General features: G+C 47.0%; 1 protein-coding gene across 1 annotated transcript in view; it reads left to right on the top strand.

Annotated features, from left to right (window-relative positions):
* The window catches only part of LOC144600811 (protein bicaudal C homolog 1-like), a 153,401-nt gene that overhangs the window by 112,417 nt on the left and 17,904 nt on the right, over positions 1-23,080 (top strand). The window contains exons 2-5 of the mRNA XM_078412702.1: positions 4,166-4,365; positions 9,177-9,315; positions 15,546-15,702; positions 20,068-20,230. Of these exons, the coding sequence (XP_078268828.1) occupies positions 4,166-4,365; positions 9,177-9,315; positions 15,546-15,702; positions 20,068-20,230 (659 nt within the window). The remainder of the gene's footprint in view (positions 1-4,165; positions 4,366-9,176; positions 9,316-15,545; positions 15,703-20,067; positions 20,231-23,080) is intronic.

Here is a 23,080-nt window from a genome sequence, read left to right on the forward strand (position 1 = left end):
CACCCATTCCTTCTCTCCCGAGATGCTGCCTGACCCGCTGAGTTACTCCAGCATTTTGTGTCTACCTCCAGTTTCTGAGATAGTGATCTGGTTTTTTGAATCAGCAGAAAAAAAAATCATATACTGCCAAAATGTGCTGCCATAGTTGAGGGCATAAGTTCAACAACTGTGCAGTGGGATTTCTGGAAAATGAAACATGACGCTTGGAAAACAGTTCAATTTCCACTTGCGGAGCTGTACCCATCCGTTTCTCTCGGGTGTCAAAAGGACTACCATTTCACAGCGAGGCCTGTGGTAATAAAAGCTTAAATACCTCCATATGGCTGCAAAGATTACGGATTGTGCCCTGGGTTTAACTTTAAAATATAAACTGTAAGGTTGAGGCAAAAGGCAGTTAGCTGTTAGCTGTGTTAGCTGTAAGTTGTCCAAAAACATGAATCTAAATGTGGATTTATTTAATATCAATGCCCAGATGATGTCTAGTTTTAGGAGCCTTGGCCTGTGACAGAGTTAGGGCAAGGCAACACTGACAGCGTAGGGCGGCACGGTGGCATAGCGGTAAAGCTACTGCCTTGCAGCGCCGGAGACCCGGGTTCGATCCTGACTACGGGTGCTGTCTGTACGAAGTTTGTACGTTCTCCCCGTGACCTGCGTGCGTTTTCTACGAGAACTTCGGCTTCCTCACACACTCCAAAGACGCACAGGTTTGCAGGTTAATAAATGTAAATTGTCCCTAGTGTGTGTAGGATAGTGTTAATGGGCGGGGATTGCAGACTCGGTGGGCCGAAGGGCCTGTTTCCGCGCTGTATCTCTAAACTAAACTAAGCTAAATAGGGTGGTTGTATTGTGTAGAAACAAGGAACCGCAGATGCTGGTTGACAAAAAAAGACACAACGTGCTGGAGTAACTCTCCAGGTCAGGCAGCATCTCTGGAGGTTGCATTGCAATTGTACAGGGTGCCGGTGAGGCCACACCTGAAATATTCTGTAGAGTTTTGTTCCCCTTATCTAAGAAAATATATAACGACAATGGAGGCAGTACAAAGGAGATTCACCAAGCTAATTCCTGGGATGAAAGGTTGTTCTATCAAGAGAGACTGAATAGTTTGTATTCCTTGGGATTTAAAAGATTAAGAGGTAACCTGGTTCAAATATGCACCATCGTAAGGAGCAAAAAATAAACTGCGGAAGGAATTCAGAGGGTGTCTGTGGAGGGTGAGGGATGGTGGACATATTGGGCTGAGACTCTGCATCATGGCTGAGAGTGTAAGGGGGAGATAACCTGCACACAGAGCTCAGTGGGGTGGGAGGGGGAGGGAGGCAGGGGCTGGCAGGAGAGAGGTAGAACCAGCTGCGATCTGCTCCGAAGTGCATCACCAATCTATACCGATAAGGGCAGCACGGTGGCGCAGCGACAGAGTAGAGTCGTTGCCTAACAGTGCCAATGATCCGGGTTCGATCATGACTACGAGTGCTGTCTGTACAGAGTTTGTACGCTTGCCCCATGGGTTTTCTCTGAGATCTTCAGTTTCGTTCTACATTAGGATAGTCTTCCAAAGCTAACGGCATATTGGCCTTCATAACGGCATGTTGGCCTTCATAGCGGCATGTTGGCCTTCATAAGGGTTTGAGTACAGGAGCAACAAGTCCTTCTGCAGTTGTATAGGGCCCTGGTGAGACCACATCTGGAGTATTGTGTGCAATTTTGGTCCCCTGATTTGAGAAGGACTTCCTGCTATTGAGGCAGTGCAGCGTAGGTTCACCAGGTTAATCCCTGGGATGGAGGGACTGTCATATGAGGAAAGATTGGAAAGACTAGGCTTGCATTCACTGGAGTTTAGAAGGATGAGAGAGGATCTTATAGAGACGTATAAAATCATAAAAAGACTAGACAAACTAGATGTGGGAAAAATGTTCCCAATGTTGGGGGGGAGTCCAGAACCAGGGGACACAGTCCAAGAGTAAAGGGGAGGCCATTTAAAACTGAGGTGAGAAGAACTTTTTCACCCAGAGAATTGTTAAATTGTGGAATTCTCTGCACAGAAGGCAATTCACTGGATGAATTTAAAAGAGAGTTAGATAGAGCTCTCGGGGCTAGTGGAATCAAGGGATATGGGGAGAAGGCAGGCACAGGTTACTGATTGTGGATGATCAGCCATGATCACAATGAATGGCGGGTACTGGCTCGAAGGGCCAAATGGCCTCCTCCTGCACCTATTTTCTATGTTTCTATTCCAAAGAAGTACAAGTTTGTAGGTTAATTGGCTTGATAAAATTATTAAAAAGTGTCCCGAGTGTGTGTAGGATAGTGTTAGGATGCAAGGATTGCGTTGTCGGCATGGAGTCGGTGGGCCGAAGGGCCTGTTTTTGCACTGTATCTAACCTAAACCAAACTAACTTCGGAGATGTTGCTTGGCCTACTGAGTTACTCCAGCACTTTTGTCTTTCTTTTTATATACCAGCATCTACAGTTCCTTGAAACAATTAAACTGAAGATAGACACAAAAAATTCTGTCTGAAGAAGGGTCTCGACCCGAAACATCACCTATTCCTTCTCTCCAGAGTTGCTGCCTGTCCCGCTGAGTTACTCCAGCTTTTTTGTGTTTAACTTCGGTTTAAACCGGCATCTGAGGTCCTTTCCGACACATCGCCATTAAACTAATTGGCTTGTAGTTCCCTGCCTTCTGTCTTTCACCTTTTTTGAACAACAGGGTGACACAAGGCTGCTTTCCAATGTTCTGGCACCATCCCCGAAAGTGAGTTGTGAGAAACATCAACCTTCAATGGCTGCTATCTCTGCAGCCATTTCCTTTATAACCCTGTAGATACCAGGAACTGCAGATGCTGGTTTACCAAAAAAAAGGCAGAAAGTCCTGGAGTAACTCAGGACTGGTGATTATTGGCTTTTAACCCCTGAGTTTCTCCAACACTTTGATCTTTGTAATTGTGATTTTTGTAAGTTCTACCGACTATGTTATTTGAAATTAGCCCATCATGGATATTAGCAATAGACAATAGACAATAGACAATAGGTGCAGGAGTAGGCCATTCAGCCCTTCGAGCCAGCTACGCCATTCAATGCGATCATGGCTGATCACTCTCAATCAGTACCCCGTTCCTGCCTTCTCCCCATACCCCCTCACTCCGCTATCCCCAAGAGCTCTATCCAGCTCTCTCTTGAAAGCATCCAATGAACTGGCCTCCACTGCCTTCTGAGGCAGAGAATTCCACACCTTCACCACTCTCTGACTGAAAATGTCTTCCATGGTGAAGAATCTATTTGACATGCCTACCATTTCTTTAATTGCTGATATAAATTCACCAGCATCGTGCCTTCAGGGCCTTTAGACACCCTCTTCCTATTTATATATCCATAGAAACTTTGACTATTTGTTTTTACATTGCATGCAAGCTTTCTCTCAAAATTCTTAAGATTTTCATTCTTTTACCGCTTGATCTTACAAACTTCCCAGTCTTCTGGTCCAGCACTGACCATTGCCAATTTCATGCCATAGTTTTCAATTTAGTTTAGTTTAGCTTAGAAATACAGCACGGAAACAGGCCCTTCGGCCTACAGAGTCCGTGCCGACCAGTGATCACCCCACCCCCGCACACTAACCTTGTCCTACACACACTAGGGACAATTTAAAATTACACCAAGCCAATTAGCCTACAAACCTGCACGTCTTTGGAGTGTGGGAGGAAACCGGAGCACCCGGAGAAAACCCACCCAGGTTCACGGGGAGAGCGTACAAACACCCCATAGATGGCACCCCGTAGTGGCTGGCCGTACCTCGGTACATGTAGCAATAAACTCGGGTCTCTGGCGTTGTAATGCAGCAACTCTACCGCCGGGCCACCGTGCCGCCCTTCAATATTATCCTTTGGGTGGTAAACGATCGGCGGGGGACAGTCCAGTTCCATCAGTTGCAGACGGACATAAAAAGTTGGAGTGACTCAGCAGGACAGGCAGCATCTCTGGAGAGAAGGAACGGGCGATGTTTCGGGTGGAGACCCTTCTTCAGACTTGCGGTCATGGCTCGTGAAGGAGAGGCGCACGAAGTATCCTATCCACCGCCACCTTTGAGTTGTAACCTTGTGAGCAAGTGAAAGGGGCATCTTTGCAGTGTTGCTGAGGTTTGCTGTTATTCATTGCACTTTCGCAGGTTTCTCCACGGTGTCTCCCCTCATGATCCCTCCAACGACGCAGGCCACCTTGACCAGCATTCTGCTCTCGGGCTTGCATGGGTACGGCCAGACCCCGCCATCGCCTCCCCCTGGTCTGGCACCCATGGACATTCAGATCAGTGCCTTGTCGCCAGACAACGACAAGACATCAAACTCCTGCATCAACGGCCACGTCAAGGTAAGAGCACGCACCCGTGAAACACCTCTGCTCACTTTGTGGCGTGGAAAGTTAATAAACGTGCAACTTGTGATTGTGTGGTCGCAGAGAGGATATCAAAAGTGATAATAGACAATAGACAATAGGTGCAGGAGGAAGCCATTCGGCCCTTCGAGCCAGCACCGCCATTCAATGTGATCATGGCTGATCATTCTCAATCAGTACCCCGTTCCTGCCTTCTCCCCGTACCCCCTGACTCCGCTATCCTTAAGAGCTCTATCCAGCTCTCTCTTGAATGCAATCAGAGAATTGGCCTCCACTGCCTTCTGAGGCAGAGAATTCCACAGATTCACAACTCTCTGACTGAAAAAGTTTTTCCTCATCTCAGTTCTAAATGGCCTACCCCTTATTCTTAAACTGTGGCCCCCTTGTTCTGGACTCCCCCAACATTGGGAACATGTTTCCTGCCTCTAACGTGTCCAACCCCTTAATAATCTTATACGTTTTGATAAGCACATTCCCACTTCAGCGATCGCAGCACGAGGCTTACGAGCTTTACGTGAGAGACCCTAGTGACTGCAGATGCTGGAACAAAGAACAAGAAAACTAGTGGAACACAGCAGGTCATCTTTAGTTTAGTTTACTTTACTTTAGAGAAACAGGCCATTCGGCCCTCCGAGCCGACCAGTGACCCCCAGCACTATTCTACACACACTAAGGACAATTTGAAATTTTACCAAGCCAATTAGCCTACAAACCTGTACGTCTTTGGAGTGTGGGAGGAAACTGGAGCACCCGGGTTAAACCCATGCAAGTCATGGGGAGAGCGTACAAACTCCACGCAGACAGCACCTGTGGTCGGGATTGAACCCGGGTCTCTGGCGCTGTAAGGCAGCAACTCTACCGCTGCGCTATCGTGCGGAGAGACGTTGACCACGTTACAGGTCGTGAGCTTTCTTTGAACTGATGTAGCAGAAGGAGTGAAAGATGGCAGAGAGAATGGTGAGGGGAAGGGGCATCGAAAACATAGAAAATATAGAAAATAGGTGCAGGAGTAGGCCATTCGGTCTTTCGAGCCAGCACCGCCATTCAATATGATCATGGCTGATCATCCAAAATCTGTACCCAGAAAAAGTTCCTGCTTTTTCCCAGTATCCCTTGATTCCGTTAGCCCTAAGAGCTAAACCTGACTCTCTCTTGAAAACATCCAGTGAACTGGCCTCCTCTGCCTTCTGTGGCAGAGAATTCCACAGATTCACAACTCTCTGGGTGAAAAACCTTTTCCTCATCTCAGTCCTAAATGGCCTATTGATGGGTGATAAGTGATAGATGAATCCAGGTGGGGGAAGGTCAGACTTCACATCAGCATGAAATCAACTTTCCTTTCACGTATATGTAGGGAGTGGAGGGATATAATAATAATAATAATAATAATAACACATTTCATTTGTATAGCGCTTTTCTGGAAACTCAAAGACGCTTTACAGAGTAAGTAAAACATAAAAATAAATAAATAAACGAACAGAAAAGGAAGGATAAGGAGAAGCGACGGTGAGTGGTTGAAGGCAGTGCTGAACAGGTGAGTCTTCAGTGGTTGAAGGCAGTGCTGAACAGGTGAGTCTTCAGTGATGTTTTGAATGTGGTGAGTGAGGAGGAGTCTCTGATGGTTTGAGGTAGTGAGTTCCAGAGGGTGGGAGCAGCGATGGAGAAAGCCCTGTCCCCCCAGGATCTGAGTTTGGTCCGGATGTGGGTGGATAGGAGATTGGCAGCAGCAGAGCGGAGGGTGCAGGTGGGAGTGTGTCTGTGGAGGAGGTCGGTCAGGTAGGATGGGGCCAGGTTATGGAGGGCTTTGTAGGTCATGAGGAGGATTTTGTACTGGATTCTCTGGGGGATGGGGAGCCAGTGGAGCTTGTAAAGGACGGGGGTGATGTGGTCACGGGTCGGGGAGTGGGTGAGTAGACGGGCAGCGGAGTTCTGGATGTGTTGGAGTTTATTGATGATTTTTGAGGGTGCGCCATAGAGGAGGCTGTTGCGGTAGTCCAGACGAGAGGTGATGAAGGCGTGGATGAGGGTTTCTGCAGTTGTGGAGGAGAGGGATGGACGGAGACGGGTGATGTTTTTGAGGTGGAAGAAGGCTGTCTTGGTGATGTGTTTAGTGTGTTTGTCGAAGGAGAGGGTTTGATCAAAGATGATGCCAAGATTCCGGATGTGAGGGGAGGTGGATACTGAGAAACCGTCGGTGTTGAGGGTGAAGTTGTGGGTGGATTTGGTGAGCGTTTTTGGTCCAATGATGATGATTTCGGATTTGTCACAGTTTAGTTTGAGGAAATTGGTTTCAAGCCAAGATTTTATTTCAGTTTATATGGATCACATGAAGGCAGAGATGAGCTTAACTTGGCCTTGTGTTTGGTGCGGACATTGTGGGTCAAAGCTCCTGTTCTTGTGCTCCCTACTGTTCCATGTTCAGTAAACATTTCTTGACCATGAAGGTGAAGGGGTTTTAACATGGCAATTTGACTTTTAGCCATTCCACGCTCAGAGGTGTAAAGGAAAAGGACAGACATCGATCCTCCCCTAATGCAAACTCCTGCAGAGCTTTACAGCCAGTGAAGTACTTCATGGAAAAGACACTCTTGGAATGCAGGACATGGCAATAATAGAGCTGGATAGAGCTCTTAAGGATAGCGGAGTCAGGGGGTATGGGGAGAAGGCAGGAACGGGGTACTGATTGAGAATGATCAGCCATGATCACATTGAATGGCGGTGCTGGCTCAAAGGGCCGAATGGCCTCCTCCTGCACCTATTGTCTATTGGCTATTGTCTATAATTGGGGTACAACAATCTCCCACAAGTACCAATACAACAATGCCCGGATAATTGTTCTAGTCAAAGAACGGGCAGCACGGTGGCGTAGCGGTAGAGCTACTGCCTTACAGCGCCAGAGACCCGGGTTTGGTCCTGACTACGGGCGCCGTCTGTACGGAGTTTTGTACGTTCTCCCCGTGACCGCGTGGGTTTTCTCCCGAGATCTTCGGTTTCCTCCCACACTCCAAAGACGTACAGGTTTGAATTGAATTGAATTGAATTGAATAAGTTTATTGGCCAATTATGTACACATACAAGGAATGTGCCTTGGTGCTCCGCTCGCAAGTAATAACACGAACATACAGTAAACAATTAAGAATGAAGCATAAAACATTAAAACATTAAGAATAAAACATTATAGTTTAAACATGTGAATGAAATAAACCAGAGCAAAAAGAGGCTACAGACTTTAGGTTATTGAGTAGAGCTACTACTCATACAGGTTTGTAGGTTAATTTGCATGATATGGATGTAAAATTGTCCCTAATTTAGTTTAGTTTAGTGATACAGCGCGAAACAGGCCCTTCGGCCCACCGAGTCCGCACTGACCAGCGATCCCCGCACACTAACGCTGTCCTACACACACTAGGGACAATTTTTACAATTACACCAAGGCAATTAACCAACGAACCTGTTCATCTTTGGAGTGTGGGAGGAAACCGAAGATCTCGGAGCAAACCCACGCAGGTCACGGGTAGAACATATAAACTCGCGTACTTACAAGTCAGGATCGAACTCAGGTCTCTGGCGCTGTAAGACAGTAGCTCTACCGCTGCGCCAACATGCCACACGTGTGTGTGTGTATGGTGGTGTTAATGACCGGAGATGACTGGTCGGTGCCGACTCGGTGGGCCGAAGGGCCTGTTTCCGAGCTGTATCTCTAAACTAAACTAAACTAAAATGATAACAGCTGGGAAGAAACTGTCCATGAATTTGGAGGTGTGCGTTCTTGCACTTTTGTACCTCTTGCCTGATGGGAGAGGAGAGAAGAGGCAGTGAAACTGGACCTTGATTATACTGGTGGCTTTGCCGAGGCAGCTTGAAGTCTAAGTAGAGCCAATGGAAGGGAGATGAGTTTGTGTGATGGTCTGGGCTGTGTCCACAATTCTCTGCAATTTTTCTTGTGGTCTTGGATGGAGCTGTTTCCAAACCATGCTGTGATGTGTCCCGATAAAACCATCCCAAGAGCACCCAGAGAATAGGTGATCTTCGCACAGACCAGCACCAGAGATCAGAACTGCACCCAGTGTACTGGAGCTGTGTTCCTTCAGCTTAATTAGCTGCTCCACTACGTTGCGTTCCATCACCACAGCTTCTTTCATATGATGAGCGGTTGTCGGCACTGGGCCTGCACTCGCTGAAGTTTAGAAGAATGAGGGGGGACCTCATTGAAACGTACAGAATAGTGAAAGGCTTGGATAGAGTGGATGTGGAGAGGATGTTTCCACTAGTGGGAGAGTCTGGGACTAGAGAGTCATAGCCTCAGAATTAAAGGACGTTCTTTTAGGAAGGAGATGAGGAGAAATTTCTTTTGTCAGAGGGTAGCGAATCTGTGGAATTCTTTGCCACAGAAGGCTGTGGAGGCCAAGTCAGTGGATATATTTAAGGCAGAGTTCGATAGATTCTTGATTAGTACGGGTGTCAGAGGTTACGGGGAGAAGGCAGGAGAGTGGGGTTAGGAGGGAGAGATAGATCAGCCATGATTGAATGGCGGAGTAGACTTGATGGGCCGAATGGCCTAATTCTGCTCCTATCACTTATCATCTTATGATCTTTTGAAGTGACTTAGAGGCAAAATATTTTTAACACACAAACAGTTGTACATCTGGAACACTACTGGTCGTCTGCACTGAATTAGCCCTGATACATATCAAGCTCGACCCACCTTGCATAGGAAGATTTCTGCAGTATTCTTGCCACCTGATGCGAATAACTGATCGAGGATTTAACACATTTTGTTTTCACAGCAATCCAGTGCTATTTACACCAGAATTTCAACGCCGTGTCTAGCTGATAAAGTGTTGAGTAATAACCACTCGGATGTGCCTCGAGAGAGTTCGATGAATGCCCAAGAGCAGCTGTCCAGCAAGTCCAACTCAACGGAAGGTAAGCCACTCGTAGAGCTAGTGGGTTTACTGAGAACTAGTGTGTGTCCAGTGGGGCCATGATGTCCTGGTGCTCGTTCAAATCAGTCCGGTGCTTCTTTGACAAAATGTACACTTTCAATAAATTCCCACCTTTTCCATTTTCCTTCTGTGGGGATTGTGCCAAAAATTACGGCTACATTTGTAGCCCAATATACAGGGGAGGCATTGTATAGGGCTGCACGGTGGTGCCACGGTAGAGTTGGTGCCTTACAGCGTCAGAGAACCCCGTTCGATCATGACTACGGGTGCTGTCTGTACGGAGTTTGCATGTTCTCCCCGTGACCGCGTGGGTGTCAGAGGTTACGGGGAGAAGGCAGGAGAGTGAGGTTAGGAGGGGGAGATAGATCAGCCGTGATTGAATGGCAGAGTAAATTTGATGGGCCGAATGGCCTAATTCTATTCCTATTCCATATGACCTTGTGACCTTACAACTAGTGTGTATCCAGTGGAGCCATGATGTCCTGGTGCTCTTTTAAATCGGTCCAGTGTTCTTTGATGAACTTTACACATTGTATAGGTTTACACTGTTTCCATTTTGTTTCTGTGTATAGGAAAGAAGTGCAGATGCTGGTTTGAATCGAAGGTAGACACAAAATGCTGGAGTAACTCAGTGGGACAGGCAGCATCTCTGGAGAGAAGGAATGGGTGATGTTTCGGGTCGAGACCCTTCTTCAGACTGATGTCAGGGGAGTGGGCGGGACAGAGGTAAAATGTAGTCGGAGACAGTAAGACAGGGAGGAGAACTGGGAAGGAGGAGGGGACGGAGAGTGAGGGAAATCAAGGGCTATTTGAAGTTAGAGGACAATGTTCATACCGCTGGGGTGTAAGCTACCCAAACGAAATATGAGGTGCTGTTCCTCCAATTTGCTTCTGTGGGGATGGTGCAAATTTTACCATTGATTGGGGCTAAGTTGTAGCCCAATGTACTGGGGAGCTGTGAAGGAAAGGGAGCGTTGCACTGGGCGTAGTTGAAATAAGTGTGAGCTTTGTTATTGTAGGGCATCAAGAGTTTTACTCAACCCAAGCTTACAGTACCTTTGCAAGCTTACAGTACCATGGCAAAATGTGTTAAATTGTGTGAGGTTTGCCACTAATTGGGACTAAATTTAATGTTTCAGGGTTTATTTATCTCTTAGATAGACACAAAATGCTGGATAATTCCAAAATCTGAAGAAGGGTCTCGACCAGGGCCGTCTTAACGCTTGGGCCTGATGGGCACTTGCCCGGGGGCCCACGAGCATAGGGGCCCCAAGCTGATCTGTGTATGTTAAGTGACTTGCAATAAATAAATAAATACTACTTTAAAAATGTAGGTTCAATAAGTGCTTTTTTCGCAACATTTTCGGTCACTAAGTGCTTCTCACAGCGATCTGTAAGTGCTTTCCGCAACAATGTAGCACCCTAAGTCCATCGCTAAGTGCTTTTCGGTAAGTGCTTTTCGCCGGCACGACAGGGGGGGGGCTGGTAGGGAAAGGGGGGTGGGGGAGAGTAACGGTAGGGGCCCCAGTACATTGCTTTGCCCGGGGGCCCATAACGCTGTAAAAACGGCCCTGGTCTCGACCCGAAACGTCACCCAGAGATGCTGCTTGTCCTGATGAATTACTCCTGCATTTTGTGTCTATCTTCTGTTTGAACCAGTATCTGCAGTCCCTTCACACCCATTCCTTCTCTCCAGAGATGCTGCCTGTCTCGCTGAGTTACTCCAGTATTTTGTGTCTATCTTCGGTTTAAACTGGCATCTGCAGTTCCTTCCTGCACATTTATTTACCTCTTTGTGGTTTGGATTGGTTGGTAGTAAATCTGTGTTCAATTACTGCTACAAGTTTGGAGTTGCCTCAAAGACATTTGGCTTGCTGCTGGCAAGTCATGCAAATCAGACAATAAACTCTACAAGACTTTGATTAGTTAGGCTGCTTTCGGAGTATTGTGCGCAGTTCCTGTCTCCATTGCAGGAAGGATGTGGCAGCTTTGGAGAGGGTACAGAAGAGGTTTACCAGAATGCTGCCTGGATTCGGGGGTATTAGCTACATGGAGAGGTTGGACAGACTTGGATTGTTGTGTTTCTGGAAAGCCGGAGGTTGAGGTTGAGGGGAGACCAGATAAATATATAAAATTATGAGAGTCATAGATAGGGTGGTGCTTTTATCCCAGGGTGAAAGTGTCCAACACTGGGGGGCACATCTCTTACGGGGGTGAGAAGGGCAAAGTTTAAAAGAGATGTGTAGTTATTTTACACATAGAGTAGTGAGTACCTGGAACATGCTGCTAGGGGGTTGTGGTGAAGGCAGATATGATTGTGATGTTTAAGAGGCACATGGATATGCAGGAAATGGAGGGATGCAGATGATGGCAAGGCATTGGAGGCAAGGCATTGGAGGCAAGGCATTGAAGGCAAGGCATTGGAGGCAAGGCATTGGAGGCAAGGCATTGGAGGCAAGGCATTGGAGGCAAGGCATTGGAGGCAAGGCATTGGAGGCAAGGCATTGGAGGCAAGGCATTGGAGGCAAGGCATTGGAGGCAAGGCATTGGAGGCAAGGCATTGGATGCTAGGCATTGAAGGCAAGGCACTGAACACAAGGCGTTGAAGGCTAGGCATTGGAGGCAAGGCATTGGAGGCAAGGCATTGGAGGCAAGGCATTAGAGGCTAGGCATTGAAGGCAAGGCTTTAATGGCATTGATGGCAAGGCTTTGAACGCAAGGCATTGAAGGTAAGGCATGACAAAGCATTTTTGGCAAGACAAGGCAAGACATTGAAGGCAAGTTATTGAAGGTAAGACGTTAGAAACAGAAACATAGAAAATAGGTGCAGGATGAGTCCATTTGGCCTTTCGAGTCAGCACCGCCATTCATTGTGATCATGGCTGATCATCTATAATCAGTAACCTGTGCCTGCCTTTTCCCCAGTGGTACTATCCTACACACACTAGGGACAATTTACATTTCTACCAAGCCAATTAACCTACAAACCTGTATGTCTTTGGAGAGTGGGAAGAATTCGGAGCACCCGGAGAAATCCAACACTGGTCATGTGGAGAACATACAAACTCTGTACAGACAAGCATCCATAGTCAGGATCGAACCCGGGTCTCTGGCACTTTAAGGCAGCAACTCTACCGCTGCGCCACCGCGCCGCCCCAGTCGAAGAGCATTTAAATAATTAAAATTATTAATAAAATTGAAATGCTAATTTAATTTGCGATCCTATTCAATTTATGTGAATTCATTAAAAAAATATGTTAGGATTTTACACCTGGCCTCGGCTTTTAATTGTCCTAATATCGTGGACTCTGTTCAAATCCACGCTCTAGCTTCAGGGGTGTTAGCGACAGCAGGCACAGAGCTGAGGGGCCAGGCATGAAGTGTCGAGTCCAGGGGCAGAGCAGGATGTAAAATGTGTTTCATAACAAGAGGAGTTGAGTATAGGAGCAAAGAGGTCCTTCTGCAGTTGTACAGGGCCCTAGTGAGACCGCACCTGGAGTACTGTGTGCAGTTTTGGTCTCCAAATTTGAGGAAGGATATTCTTGCTATTGAGGGCGTGCAGCGTAGGTTTACTAGATTAATTCCCGGAACGGGGGGACTTTCATATGTTGAAAGACTGGAGCGACTAGGCTTGTATACACTGGAATTTAGAAGGATGAGAGGAGATCTTATCGAAACGTATAAGATTATTAAGGGGTTGGACACGTTAGAGGCAGGAAACATGTTCCCAATGCTGGGGGAGTCCAGAACAAGGGGCCACAGTTTAAGAATAAGGGGTAGGCCATTTAGAACTGAGATGAGGAAAAACTTTTTCAGTCAGAGAATTGTGAATCTATGGAATTCTCTGCCTCAGAAGGCAGTGGAGGCCAATTCTCTGAATGCATTCAAGAGAGAGTTGGATAGAGCTCTTAAGGATAGCGGAGTCAGCGGGTATGGGGAGAAGGCAGGAACGGGGTACTGATTGAGAATGATCAGCCTTAATCACATTGAATGGCAGTGCTGGCTCGAAGGGCCGAATAGCCTCCTCCTGCACCTATTGTCTATTGTCTATTGTCTATCCCACCTCCAGTTCGTTCCCTGCTGCTGTATGCAGGGGCAGAGATCAGGAATGTTTTGACATATCCATGCCTGCTAGCTGGAATTTTCCTTTCTACGGGCTAATGTTTCTCTGAGGATTTCCTTGGGATTTTCCAAACAATTGCCTACATTTATGGCCATAGAGTCTTAGAGCGTGGAAACAGCCTCTTCGGCCCAATTTGCTCAAACCGGCCAAGCTGTCCCATCTGGTGCTGGCTCGAAGGGCCGAATGGCCTCCTCCTGCACCTATTGTCTATTGTCTATTATCTATAGTAATCCCACTTGCCTGCGTTTGGCTCATATCCCTCCAAACCTATCCTGTCCATGTCTACCTGTCTAAATGTCTCTTAAATGTTGTGATAGTATCTGTCTCAACTACCCCCCCCCCCCCCCAGCAGCTCACTCCAAACACCCACCACCCTTTGTGTTAAAAAGTTATCCCTCAGGTTCCTAATAAATCTTTATCCCCTCACTTTAAACCCATGTCCTCTGGTTGTCGATTCTGCTACTCTGGGCAAGAGACTCTGTGCGTCTACCCGATCTATTCCTCTCATTATCTTGCACACCACTATAAGATCACCCCTCATCCTTCCGTGCTTCAAGGAATAGAGTCCTCGCCTAATCAACCTCTCCCTAAAGCTCAGCTCGTTGAGTTCTGGCAACATCCTCATCAATCTTCTCTGCACCCTTGCTAGCTTGACAACATTTCTCCTAGGAATTACTAGTGGTTTACCGACGATTTGCCTATGTTTCTCTAAACATTTGCTTGTGCGTCTTTAATCCCGTGTTTGTCTAAGGCATTGCCGGCAGTTCTCTGAGGAAATGCCCTGCAGTTACTCACGGATCCACCGGCAATTTCTAACATAATACCTGCTGAATTTGTGCACAAACTCTGTATCATTGTCACTTTCCCAAAGCCCTGAAACATTGCTCGGAATTAGTTCGCGTTCCCTGGTCCTGTGAGCAATTCTGGGCCCCATATCTGAGGAAGGATGTGCTGGCGCTGGAGAGGGTCCAGAGGAGGTTTACGAGAACAATCCCAGCAATGAGTGGGTTAACACATGATGAGCGTTTGCCGGTGCTGGGCCACTACTCACTGGAGCTTAGAAGGATGGGAGAGAACGTCATTGAAACTCACTGAATAGTGAAAGGCTTGGATCGAGTGGATGTGGAGGGAATGTTTCCACTGGTGGGAGAGTCTAGGACCAGAGGTCACAGCCTCAGAATAAGAGGACCCTTTGTTGCAAGAGTACAAGTCTTGGCCCGTTGGGAGACGAGGCACGTGGGAAGATGAGCATGAGGTCGAGATCAGGTTTGTCATTATCTTCACGAAGGAGGAGCAGGGAGACAATAGACAATAGACAATAGGTGCAGGAGGAGGCCATTCAGCCCTTCGAGCCAGCACCGCCATTCAATGTGATCATGGCTGATCATTCTCAATCAGTACCCTGTTCCTGCCTTCTCCCCATACCCCCTGACTCCCCTATCCTTAAGAGCTCTATCCAGCTCTCTCTTAAATGCATTCAGAGAATTGGCCTCCACTGCCTTCTGAGGCAGAGAATTCCACACATTCACAACTCTCTGATTGAAAAAGTTTTTCCTCATCTCAGTTCTAAATGGCCTACCCCTTATTCTTAAACTGTGGCCCCTGGTTCTGGACTCCCCCAACATTGGGAACATGTTTCCTGCCTCTAACGTGTCCAACCCCTTCATAATCTTATACGTTTCGATAAGATCTCCTCTCATCCTTCTAAATTCCAGTGTATACAAGACCTATTCCTGCGGCATCTTATCTGCCATTAAGCACGGTGGCGCAGTGATAGAGTTGCTGCCGTACAGCGCTAGAGACCCAGGTTCGATCCTCACCACGGGTGCTGTCTGTATGGAGTTTGTGCGTTCTGTCCGTGGCCAGCGTGGGTTTTCCCCGGGTGCTCCGATTTCCTCCCACATTCCAAAGACGTACAGGTTTGTAGGTTTATTAGCTCAGTAAAATTGTAAGATTGTCCGCAGTGCGTGCAGGATAGTGCAAGTGTCCGGGGATCGGCGAGCCCAAGGGGCCTGTTTCTGTGGCCGTATCTCAAAATTAAACTAAACTAAACTAAACTTTGGCTTCTCACCGTGCCGGTTTTGCAGGTTCCAACGATGCCTTTGTGGAAGTGGGCATGCCGAGAAGCCCCTCGCACTCCGCCAACAGCAACGAACTGAAGCAGATGCTGAACGGCACCTCCAACTCCCTGGCAAAACGGCAGGCTCTGGAACTGTTGCAGGGCACCAAGAACAGCCACCGACAGTGAGTAAACAGACGGGCTCGGAGAGGTATAGATAGTGGATGTGGAAAAGCAGCCGAGGGAGGGGTCGTGCTGCGGAGAGCGGTGTGCCGCCATCTGCCAGCACTTATATCAAGAGGACTGGAACACAAAAACAGAGTTGCACCAAGACTCTATAAGGCGCTGGTCAGGCCACATTTGGAGTACTGCGAGCAAATTTGGCCCCATGTCTGAGCGAGGGTGTGTTGGCTCCGAAGATGGTCCAGAGGAGGCTTACAAGAATGATTCCAGGAATGAGTGGGTTAGCACATGATGAGCGTTTGACAGCACTGGGCCTGTACTCGCTGGAGTTTAGAAGGTTGAGGGGGGACCTCATTGAAACGTCCAGAACAATGAAAGGCACAGATAGAGTGGGTGTGGAAAGAATGTTCCCACTAGTAGGAGAGTCGAGGACCAGAGGTCGTAGCCTCAGAATTAAAGGGCGCTCTTTTGGAAAGGAGGTGAGGAGGAACCTCTTTAGTCAGAGGGCAGTTAATGTGTGGAACTTAATGCCACAGAGGGCTGTGGAGGCCAAGTCAGTGGATATTTTTAAGGCAGAGAGAGGCAAATTCTTGATTAGAATGGGAGTCAAGGGTTATGGGGAGAAGGCAGGAAAATGGGATTAGGAGGCAGAGATCAGCCATGATTGAATGGCGGAGTGGACTCGATGGGCCGAATGGCCTAATTCTACTCCGATAACGTGAGTATGTGAGAGTTAACACTCAGACAGGGGAACAAACTGCTCTGGTGAACATAAATGTTATTTCAAATATAGAAACGAAGAACTGCAGATGCTGGCTAATACAAAAAAGAGCACAAAGTGTTGGAGCAATTCAGCAGGTCGGGCAGCATCCCTGGAGAACATGGAGAGGTGACATTTCTGGGTCAAGACCCTTCTTCAGACCCTTGAGATACTTAGATAATAGATGTGATATTTAAAACACGTTATTCAAAGTTAAGAAGACTTTGAATTGTGTGGATAGCAACAAGTCAAGTCAAGTCAAGTCAATTTTATTTGTATAGCACATTTAAAAACAACCCACGTTGACCAAAGTGCTGTACATCTGATTAGGTACTAATCAGAAGCTTTTTGATTACATTCTGATTCTGATTAGGTACTGATTAGGTACTAATTCTGATTAGATAATGATTAGGTACTAATTAGGTACTAATTAGGTACTAATTCTGATTAGGTACTAATCAGAAGCTTCTAAAAAGAAGTTTTTTCACTGTACCTCGATACACCTGACCACAAGCGAAACTGCACTGAACGGAATTTGCTGCAGAGGAGATTCTCCAGAATTCTAATGGGGATGTAAATGACGTAGAGAGACTGGAGGAGATTGAGAGATTTAATGGAGACTAGACCAAGTGGACCCGTTGGGCCCAAACCTCTCCTGCATTGGTGCAGCACCCTCTTCTCCCCCCCTCCCCATCCCCATCCCCTCTCCCTCCCCCCCTTCCCTTCCCCCCCACTCCATCCCACTCAACCCCCCTTATCCTCCTCCCTCCCTCCCCCTCCACCCCCATCCCTCCCTAGGAGATAGATTTAAACTTTAAAATGTGAATAACTTTAAAAATATAACACCGATTTCAATGAAACTTCTTCCATCAGCACCAAAGGGACGACGGTGAGTAAGTTGGGCCTAAAATTGTCGCGCTATCGTGTACCGTTTTGGCTGCAGGTCAGGAACAAACAAACAAACAAACAAACGAGAGTTTTAGTATATAGATATTCAGTCATGATTTGAGAACGTGGCGATGTTGAACAATATTCACGAGGGAGATGTTGATATAGATTCCGCCATGTTGTATTCACCATTACAGCGCTAGAGAATCGGGTTCGATCCTGACTACAGGTGCTTGTCTGTACGGAGTTTGTACATTCTCCCCGTCACCTGCTTGGGTTTTCTCCGGGTGCTACTGTTTCCTCCCACGCTCCAAAGACGCACAGTTTTGTAGGGTGATTGGCGTGGAATAATTGTAAATTGTCCCTAGTGTGTGTCGGGTAGCGTTAGTGTGTGGGGATTGCTAGTCGGCACGGAAGGCAGTGGAGACCAATTCCCTGGATGCTTTCAAGAGAGCTGGATAGAGCTCTTAATGATAGCGGAGTCAGGGGATATGGGGAGAAGGCATGAACGAGGTACTGATTGTGGATGATCAGTCATAATCACGGTGAATGGTCAAAGGGCTTGAGGGGTCGAATGGCCCACTCCTGCACCTATTGTCTATTGACTCAGTCTTACGCTCTGTATCTCTAAACTGATCAAAACTAAACTGAGTGAAAGCTGGGGCACAGCTGGAATTCCTTACTTAAAGGGTGAACGAATTGCAAAAAGGGAGTGTATACTTTCTTTACCTGAATGTTAAAATCCTCACATTTAATAAACCCATAAAGAATTCAGGAGAATCCTCTTCACTCAGAATGGCTAAAAGGTGGGATTTGCTACCACAGGCAGTAACTGAAGGAGCAATCAACCCAACGAAGGAACAAGACCCGAAACAGTGGCTGTCTATTTCCTTCTGCAGATGCTGCCTGACCCGCTCAGTTCCTCCAACAGTTTGTTTTTTGCTGTCGTTGAACCAATAAAGCGGATGTATTTAAAAGAGATATTAGGCAAACACATTAGGAGGACGTGGAAAGAAGAATATGCTGCCAGGGTCAGGTTGGAAGAGCATAAAGGAGGTAGGAGCCAGTTTAAAGATTGTGTTTGTTGACTTTCCAATGGTCCATTTCTGCGTGATAGACTCTTGGTGATTTCTATGCAATGCACACCTTGTGGAGTTGATGATGGTCACGGGAACATTAATACACAGTGAGTGGTAGGGTTCCAGGGAGTCCAGTTCAGTTTAGATTATTGTCACGTGTACCGAGGTACAGTGAAAAGCTTTTGTTACGTGCTAACCAGTCAGCAGAAAGACAATACATGATTGCTATCGATCCATTTACAATGTATAGATACATCAAGTCAAGTCAAGTCAAGTCAAATTTATTTGTCACATACACATACACGATGTGCAGTGAAATGAAAGTGGCAATGCCTGCGGGTTGTGCACAAAAAAGAATTACAGTTGCAGCATATAAATAAAGTTAATAAGTTACTATTAGTGTCGACAAAAATTTAGACTCTGGGGTTATAAAAGTTGACAGTCCTGATGGCCTGTGGGAAGAAACTCCGTCTCATCCTCTCCGTTTTCACAGCATGACAGCGGAGGCGTTTGCCTGATCGTAGCATCTGGAACAGTCCGTTACTGGGGTGATAAGGGAATAACATCTAGTGCTAATGCCAGCCAGCAAAGTCCGATCAAGGAGAGTCCGAGGGTCACCAAAGAGGTAGATAATAGTTCAGCTCTGCTCTCCGGTTGTGGTCGGATGATTCAGTTGCCCGACAACAGCTGTGAAGAAACTGTCCCTGAAACTGGTGGTGTGCTTTTTCACCCTTCTATACATTTTGCCTGATAGTAAAGGAGAGGTGTTGTAGAGCAGATCGATCTAGGAATATAGGTATACAGTTCATTGAAAGTGGCTTCACAGGTAGATAGCATGATCAAAAAAGCTTTTGACACATTGGCCTTCATCAGTCAGAGCACTGTATAGAAGTTGGGAGGCCATGTTGCAGTTGTTTAAGACGTTGGTGAGGCAGCATTTAGAGTATTGTGCTCCGTTTTGGGCACCATGTTATAGGGAAGATGTTGTCAAGCTGGAATGGGTGCAGAGAGGATTTACAAGGATATTGCCAGGACTCGAGGGCCTGAGCTATAGGGAGAGATTGAGTAGGCTGGGACTCTATTCCTTGGAGCGCAGGAGGATGAGGGGTGATCTTATAGAAGTGTGTAAAAACATGAGTGGAATAGATCAGGTAGACACACATAGCTTCGTGCCCAGAGTAGGGGAATCAAGAACCAGAGGACATAGGTTTAAGGCAAAGATACTAGAGGAGCAAGATGAACCACTCCGTCGAAATCGCCTATATCGAAGTGTAGTACGCAAAGGAGCATAACGTCCGCCATTTTAGTAGGCAAGACCCGCCATTCGCTATGCCTCTCGCAGAGTAATCAGTGTTTTGGGGGAACAGTATGTGTGATACTTTTTCACACAAAGGATGGTGGGTGTATGGAACGAGCTGCCAGAGGAGGCATTTGAGGCAAATACTATTGTAATGTTTAAGAAACATTTAGACAGGTACGTGGATAGCACAGGTTTAGAGGGATATGGGCCAAATTGCGGGCAGGTGGGACTGGTGTAGATGGGACCTGTTGTGGGCAAGTTGGGCGGAAGTGCCTGTTTCCATGCTGTAACACTCTGTGACTCTACGACACCAAGCCTGACTGTCGGTTTTGTGTTGCAGCACTTCGGACAGAATGCTTTCGGACTCAGATTCCAGTGCCACGGAGGGCACTGCCACGGACAAGCGGGCCCCTGGGAGCGAGCGGGCAGCGGAGAGAGCTGCTGCCCAACAGAACTCGGAGCGCCTGAGACTTGCTCCTCAGTCAGCCTACGCAAACATCCAGGTACGACAGCGCGCAGCGCCTTCAAGACCGGGCTGCGAGATTAACTAAATGTTCCAAAGCCACAACCAGTGGGAGATAGACCGATGCGATTGGCCGATTCTTGATGAGTACGGGTGTCAGGGGTTACGGGGAGAAGGCAGGAGAATGGGGTTAGGAGGGAGAGAGATGGATCAGCCATGATTGAATGGCGGAGTGGACTTGACAATAGACAATAGGTGCAGGAGGAGGCCATTCGGCCCTTCGAGCCAGCACCGCCATTCAATGTGATCATGGTTGATCATTCTCAATCAGTACCCCGTTCCTGCCTTCTCCCCGTACCCCCTGACTCCGCTATCCCCAAGAGCTCTATCCAGCTCTCTCTTGAATGCATTCAGATGGCATGAAGAGACGTGTAAAATCATGAAAGGACGGGACAAGCTAGATGCAGGGAAAATGTTCCCAATGTTGGGGTAGTCCAGAACCAGAGGACACAGTCTAAGAATAAAGGGGAGGCCATTTAAAACTGAGGTGAGAAGAAACTTTTTCACCCAGAGAGTTGTGAATTTGTGGAATTCCCTGCCACAGAGGGCAGTGGAGGCCAATTCACTGGATGAATTTAAAAGAGAATTAGATAGAGCTCTAGGGGCTAGTGGAATCAAGGGATACGGGGAGAAGGCAGGCACGGGTTACTGATTGTAGATGATCAGCCATGATCACAATGAATGGCGGTGCTGACTCGAAGGGCCAAATGGCCTCCTCCTGCACCTGTTTTCTATGTTTCTAATTCTTCTCCTACAACTTATGAACATATTAAACATCAGTGAGAATAATGATATCATTAGTTATGACTTTACATTTGATTGGTGTGGTGTCTTGTGCAATCATGGTTTTGCCAGTCCAAGACTCTAACCTGTTGCAAGACATCACCATCAGGCTACTGTACATTCTGAACACAGCAACACAACTCACTGGTGCCCTGGAGCATGGAAGGGCTTCGGACCAACGTCAAACCGAGTCAGAAGAAGGGTTCCGACCCAAAACGTCGCCTATCCATTCCTTCCACAGATGCTGCCTGACCAACTGATGCACTTTGTGTTTTACTCAGCATTCCAACATCTGCATTACTCAGCATTCCAACATCTGCATTACTCAGCATTCCAACATCTGCATTTCCTCGCGTCTCAGTTAATCTGTTCCCATTTTCTTCCAGCTGCTGCCTACCCTGAACCTTTAGTTATCCTGTGCTCATTTGAAGCTTCTGCTGACCACATCCTAACTCGCATTGTCATACGATTGAAGGCCTCGTCTTATCTAATTCCAGGGGCCGCCATTGTCCATCAACCCTGAATAACCCTGAATCGTTCTCACCTGGGCCCACAAGCTAACAAGGGCCTGTTTCCTTTATCATCGTTACGTTTTTGCACATCTTTCATTCATTTGTTCTATATCTCTCCATATCACCGTCTGTATCTCTCGTTTCCCTTTCCCCCGACTCTCAGTCTGAAGAAGGGTCTCGACCCGAAACGTCACCTATTCCTTTTCTCCAGAGATGCTGTCTGACCCGCTGAGTTACTCCAGCTTTATACGTCTACCCCTGAATACTAACTGACATTGGCTCAAGGCAAACCTTCAGCTTTGATATGCGCTGATATTCTTCTTTGCATCCACCTTCCTGCCTGTATTGCTGTTTTAGGAAGGAGGCAAGGGGCCACAGTTTAAGAATAAGGGGTCAGCCATTTAGAACTGAGATGAGGAAACACTTTTTCAGTCAGAGAGTTGTGAATCTGTGGAATTCTCTGCCTCAGAAGGCAGTGGAGGCCAATTCTCTGAATGCATTCAAGAGAGAGCTGGATAGAGCTCTTAAGGATAGTGGAGACAGGGGTATGGGGAGAAGGCAGGAACGGGGTACTGATTGAGAATGATCAGCCATGATCACATTGAATGACGGTGCTGGCTCGAAGGGCCGAATGGCCTCCTGCACCTATTGTCTATTGTCTATTTACAGGAGTCACTGCCTCACCCATATATGTCACTGCCTCACCCATAAATGTTTATAAGGAGACATTTCTTTAGTCAGAAGTTGGTAAATCTGTGCAATTCTTTGCCGCAGAAGGCTGTGGAGGCCAAGTCAGTGGATATTTTTAAGGCAGAGATAGATAGATTCTTGATTAGTACGGGTGTTAGAGGTTATGGGAAGAAGGAATGGAGTTAGGAGGGAGGGATAGATCAGCCATGATTGAAAGGGTATTAGACTTGATGGGCCGAATGGCCTAATTCTACTCCTATCACTTATGACCTGTGCTGAGATAGGTGAGTTTCTTTTAATTTGGACCTCCTTCTTATCCCAAATTGTCTCCACCATTTGGTCGTCTTCTACTGCCATTCTCTCTCCCATCTTTTCCAACTATCTTCTCCCCTCTTTAAAATACTTGAAAAGCTTAGCCCTTTAAATTGGCCATCTGATCTAATATCTCCTGTGACACATTTTGGTCAATAATATTCCAGTGTACCATTCGAGGACTTTTTAAACCATGTCACAGGTGTTAAATAAATGCAAGTTGTTGTTGTGAGAAGATTACAGAGCATCAAGGTGGTCACAGGGTTACGCTGGTAATTCTGTTTTCATTCCCATTGACCAGGGTCGATCAATCCTCACACCGCCAGCTGATCGCGGAATCGTACAGCGTGGAAAGAGACCATTCAGCCCATCGCATCTGGGCTATCCCTTGCCTTGGAAGCACAGTTCAATTAGTTGCACTTGATAAACTCTACACATAGTCCTTCAATTGTTTACTTAAAGTAATAACTCACTTTCATGATGAAAGTTATCAATGAAACTTTCAGGAGTGGTGCAGTGGTAGAGTTGCTGCC

The sequence above is a fragment of the Rhinoraja longicauda genome, chromosome 16 (genome assembly GCF_053455715.1).
Source record: "Rhinoraja longicauda isolate Sanriku21f chromosome 16, sRhiLon1.1, whole genome shotgun sequence".
Classification (NCBI taxonomy): Eukaryota; Metazoa; Chordata; class Chondrichthyes; order Rajiformes; family Arhynchobatidae; genus Rhinoraja; species Rhinoraja longicauda.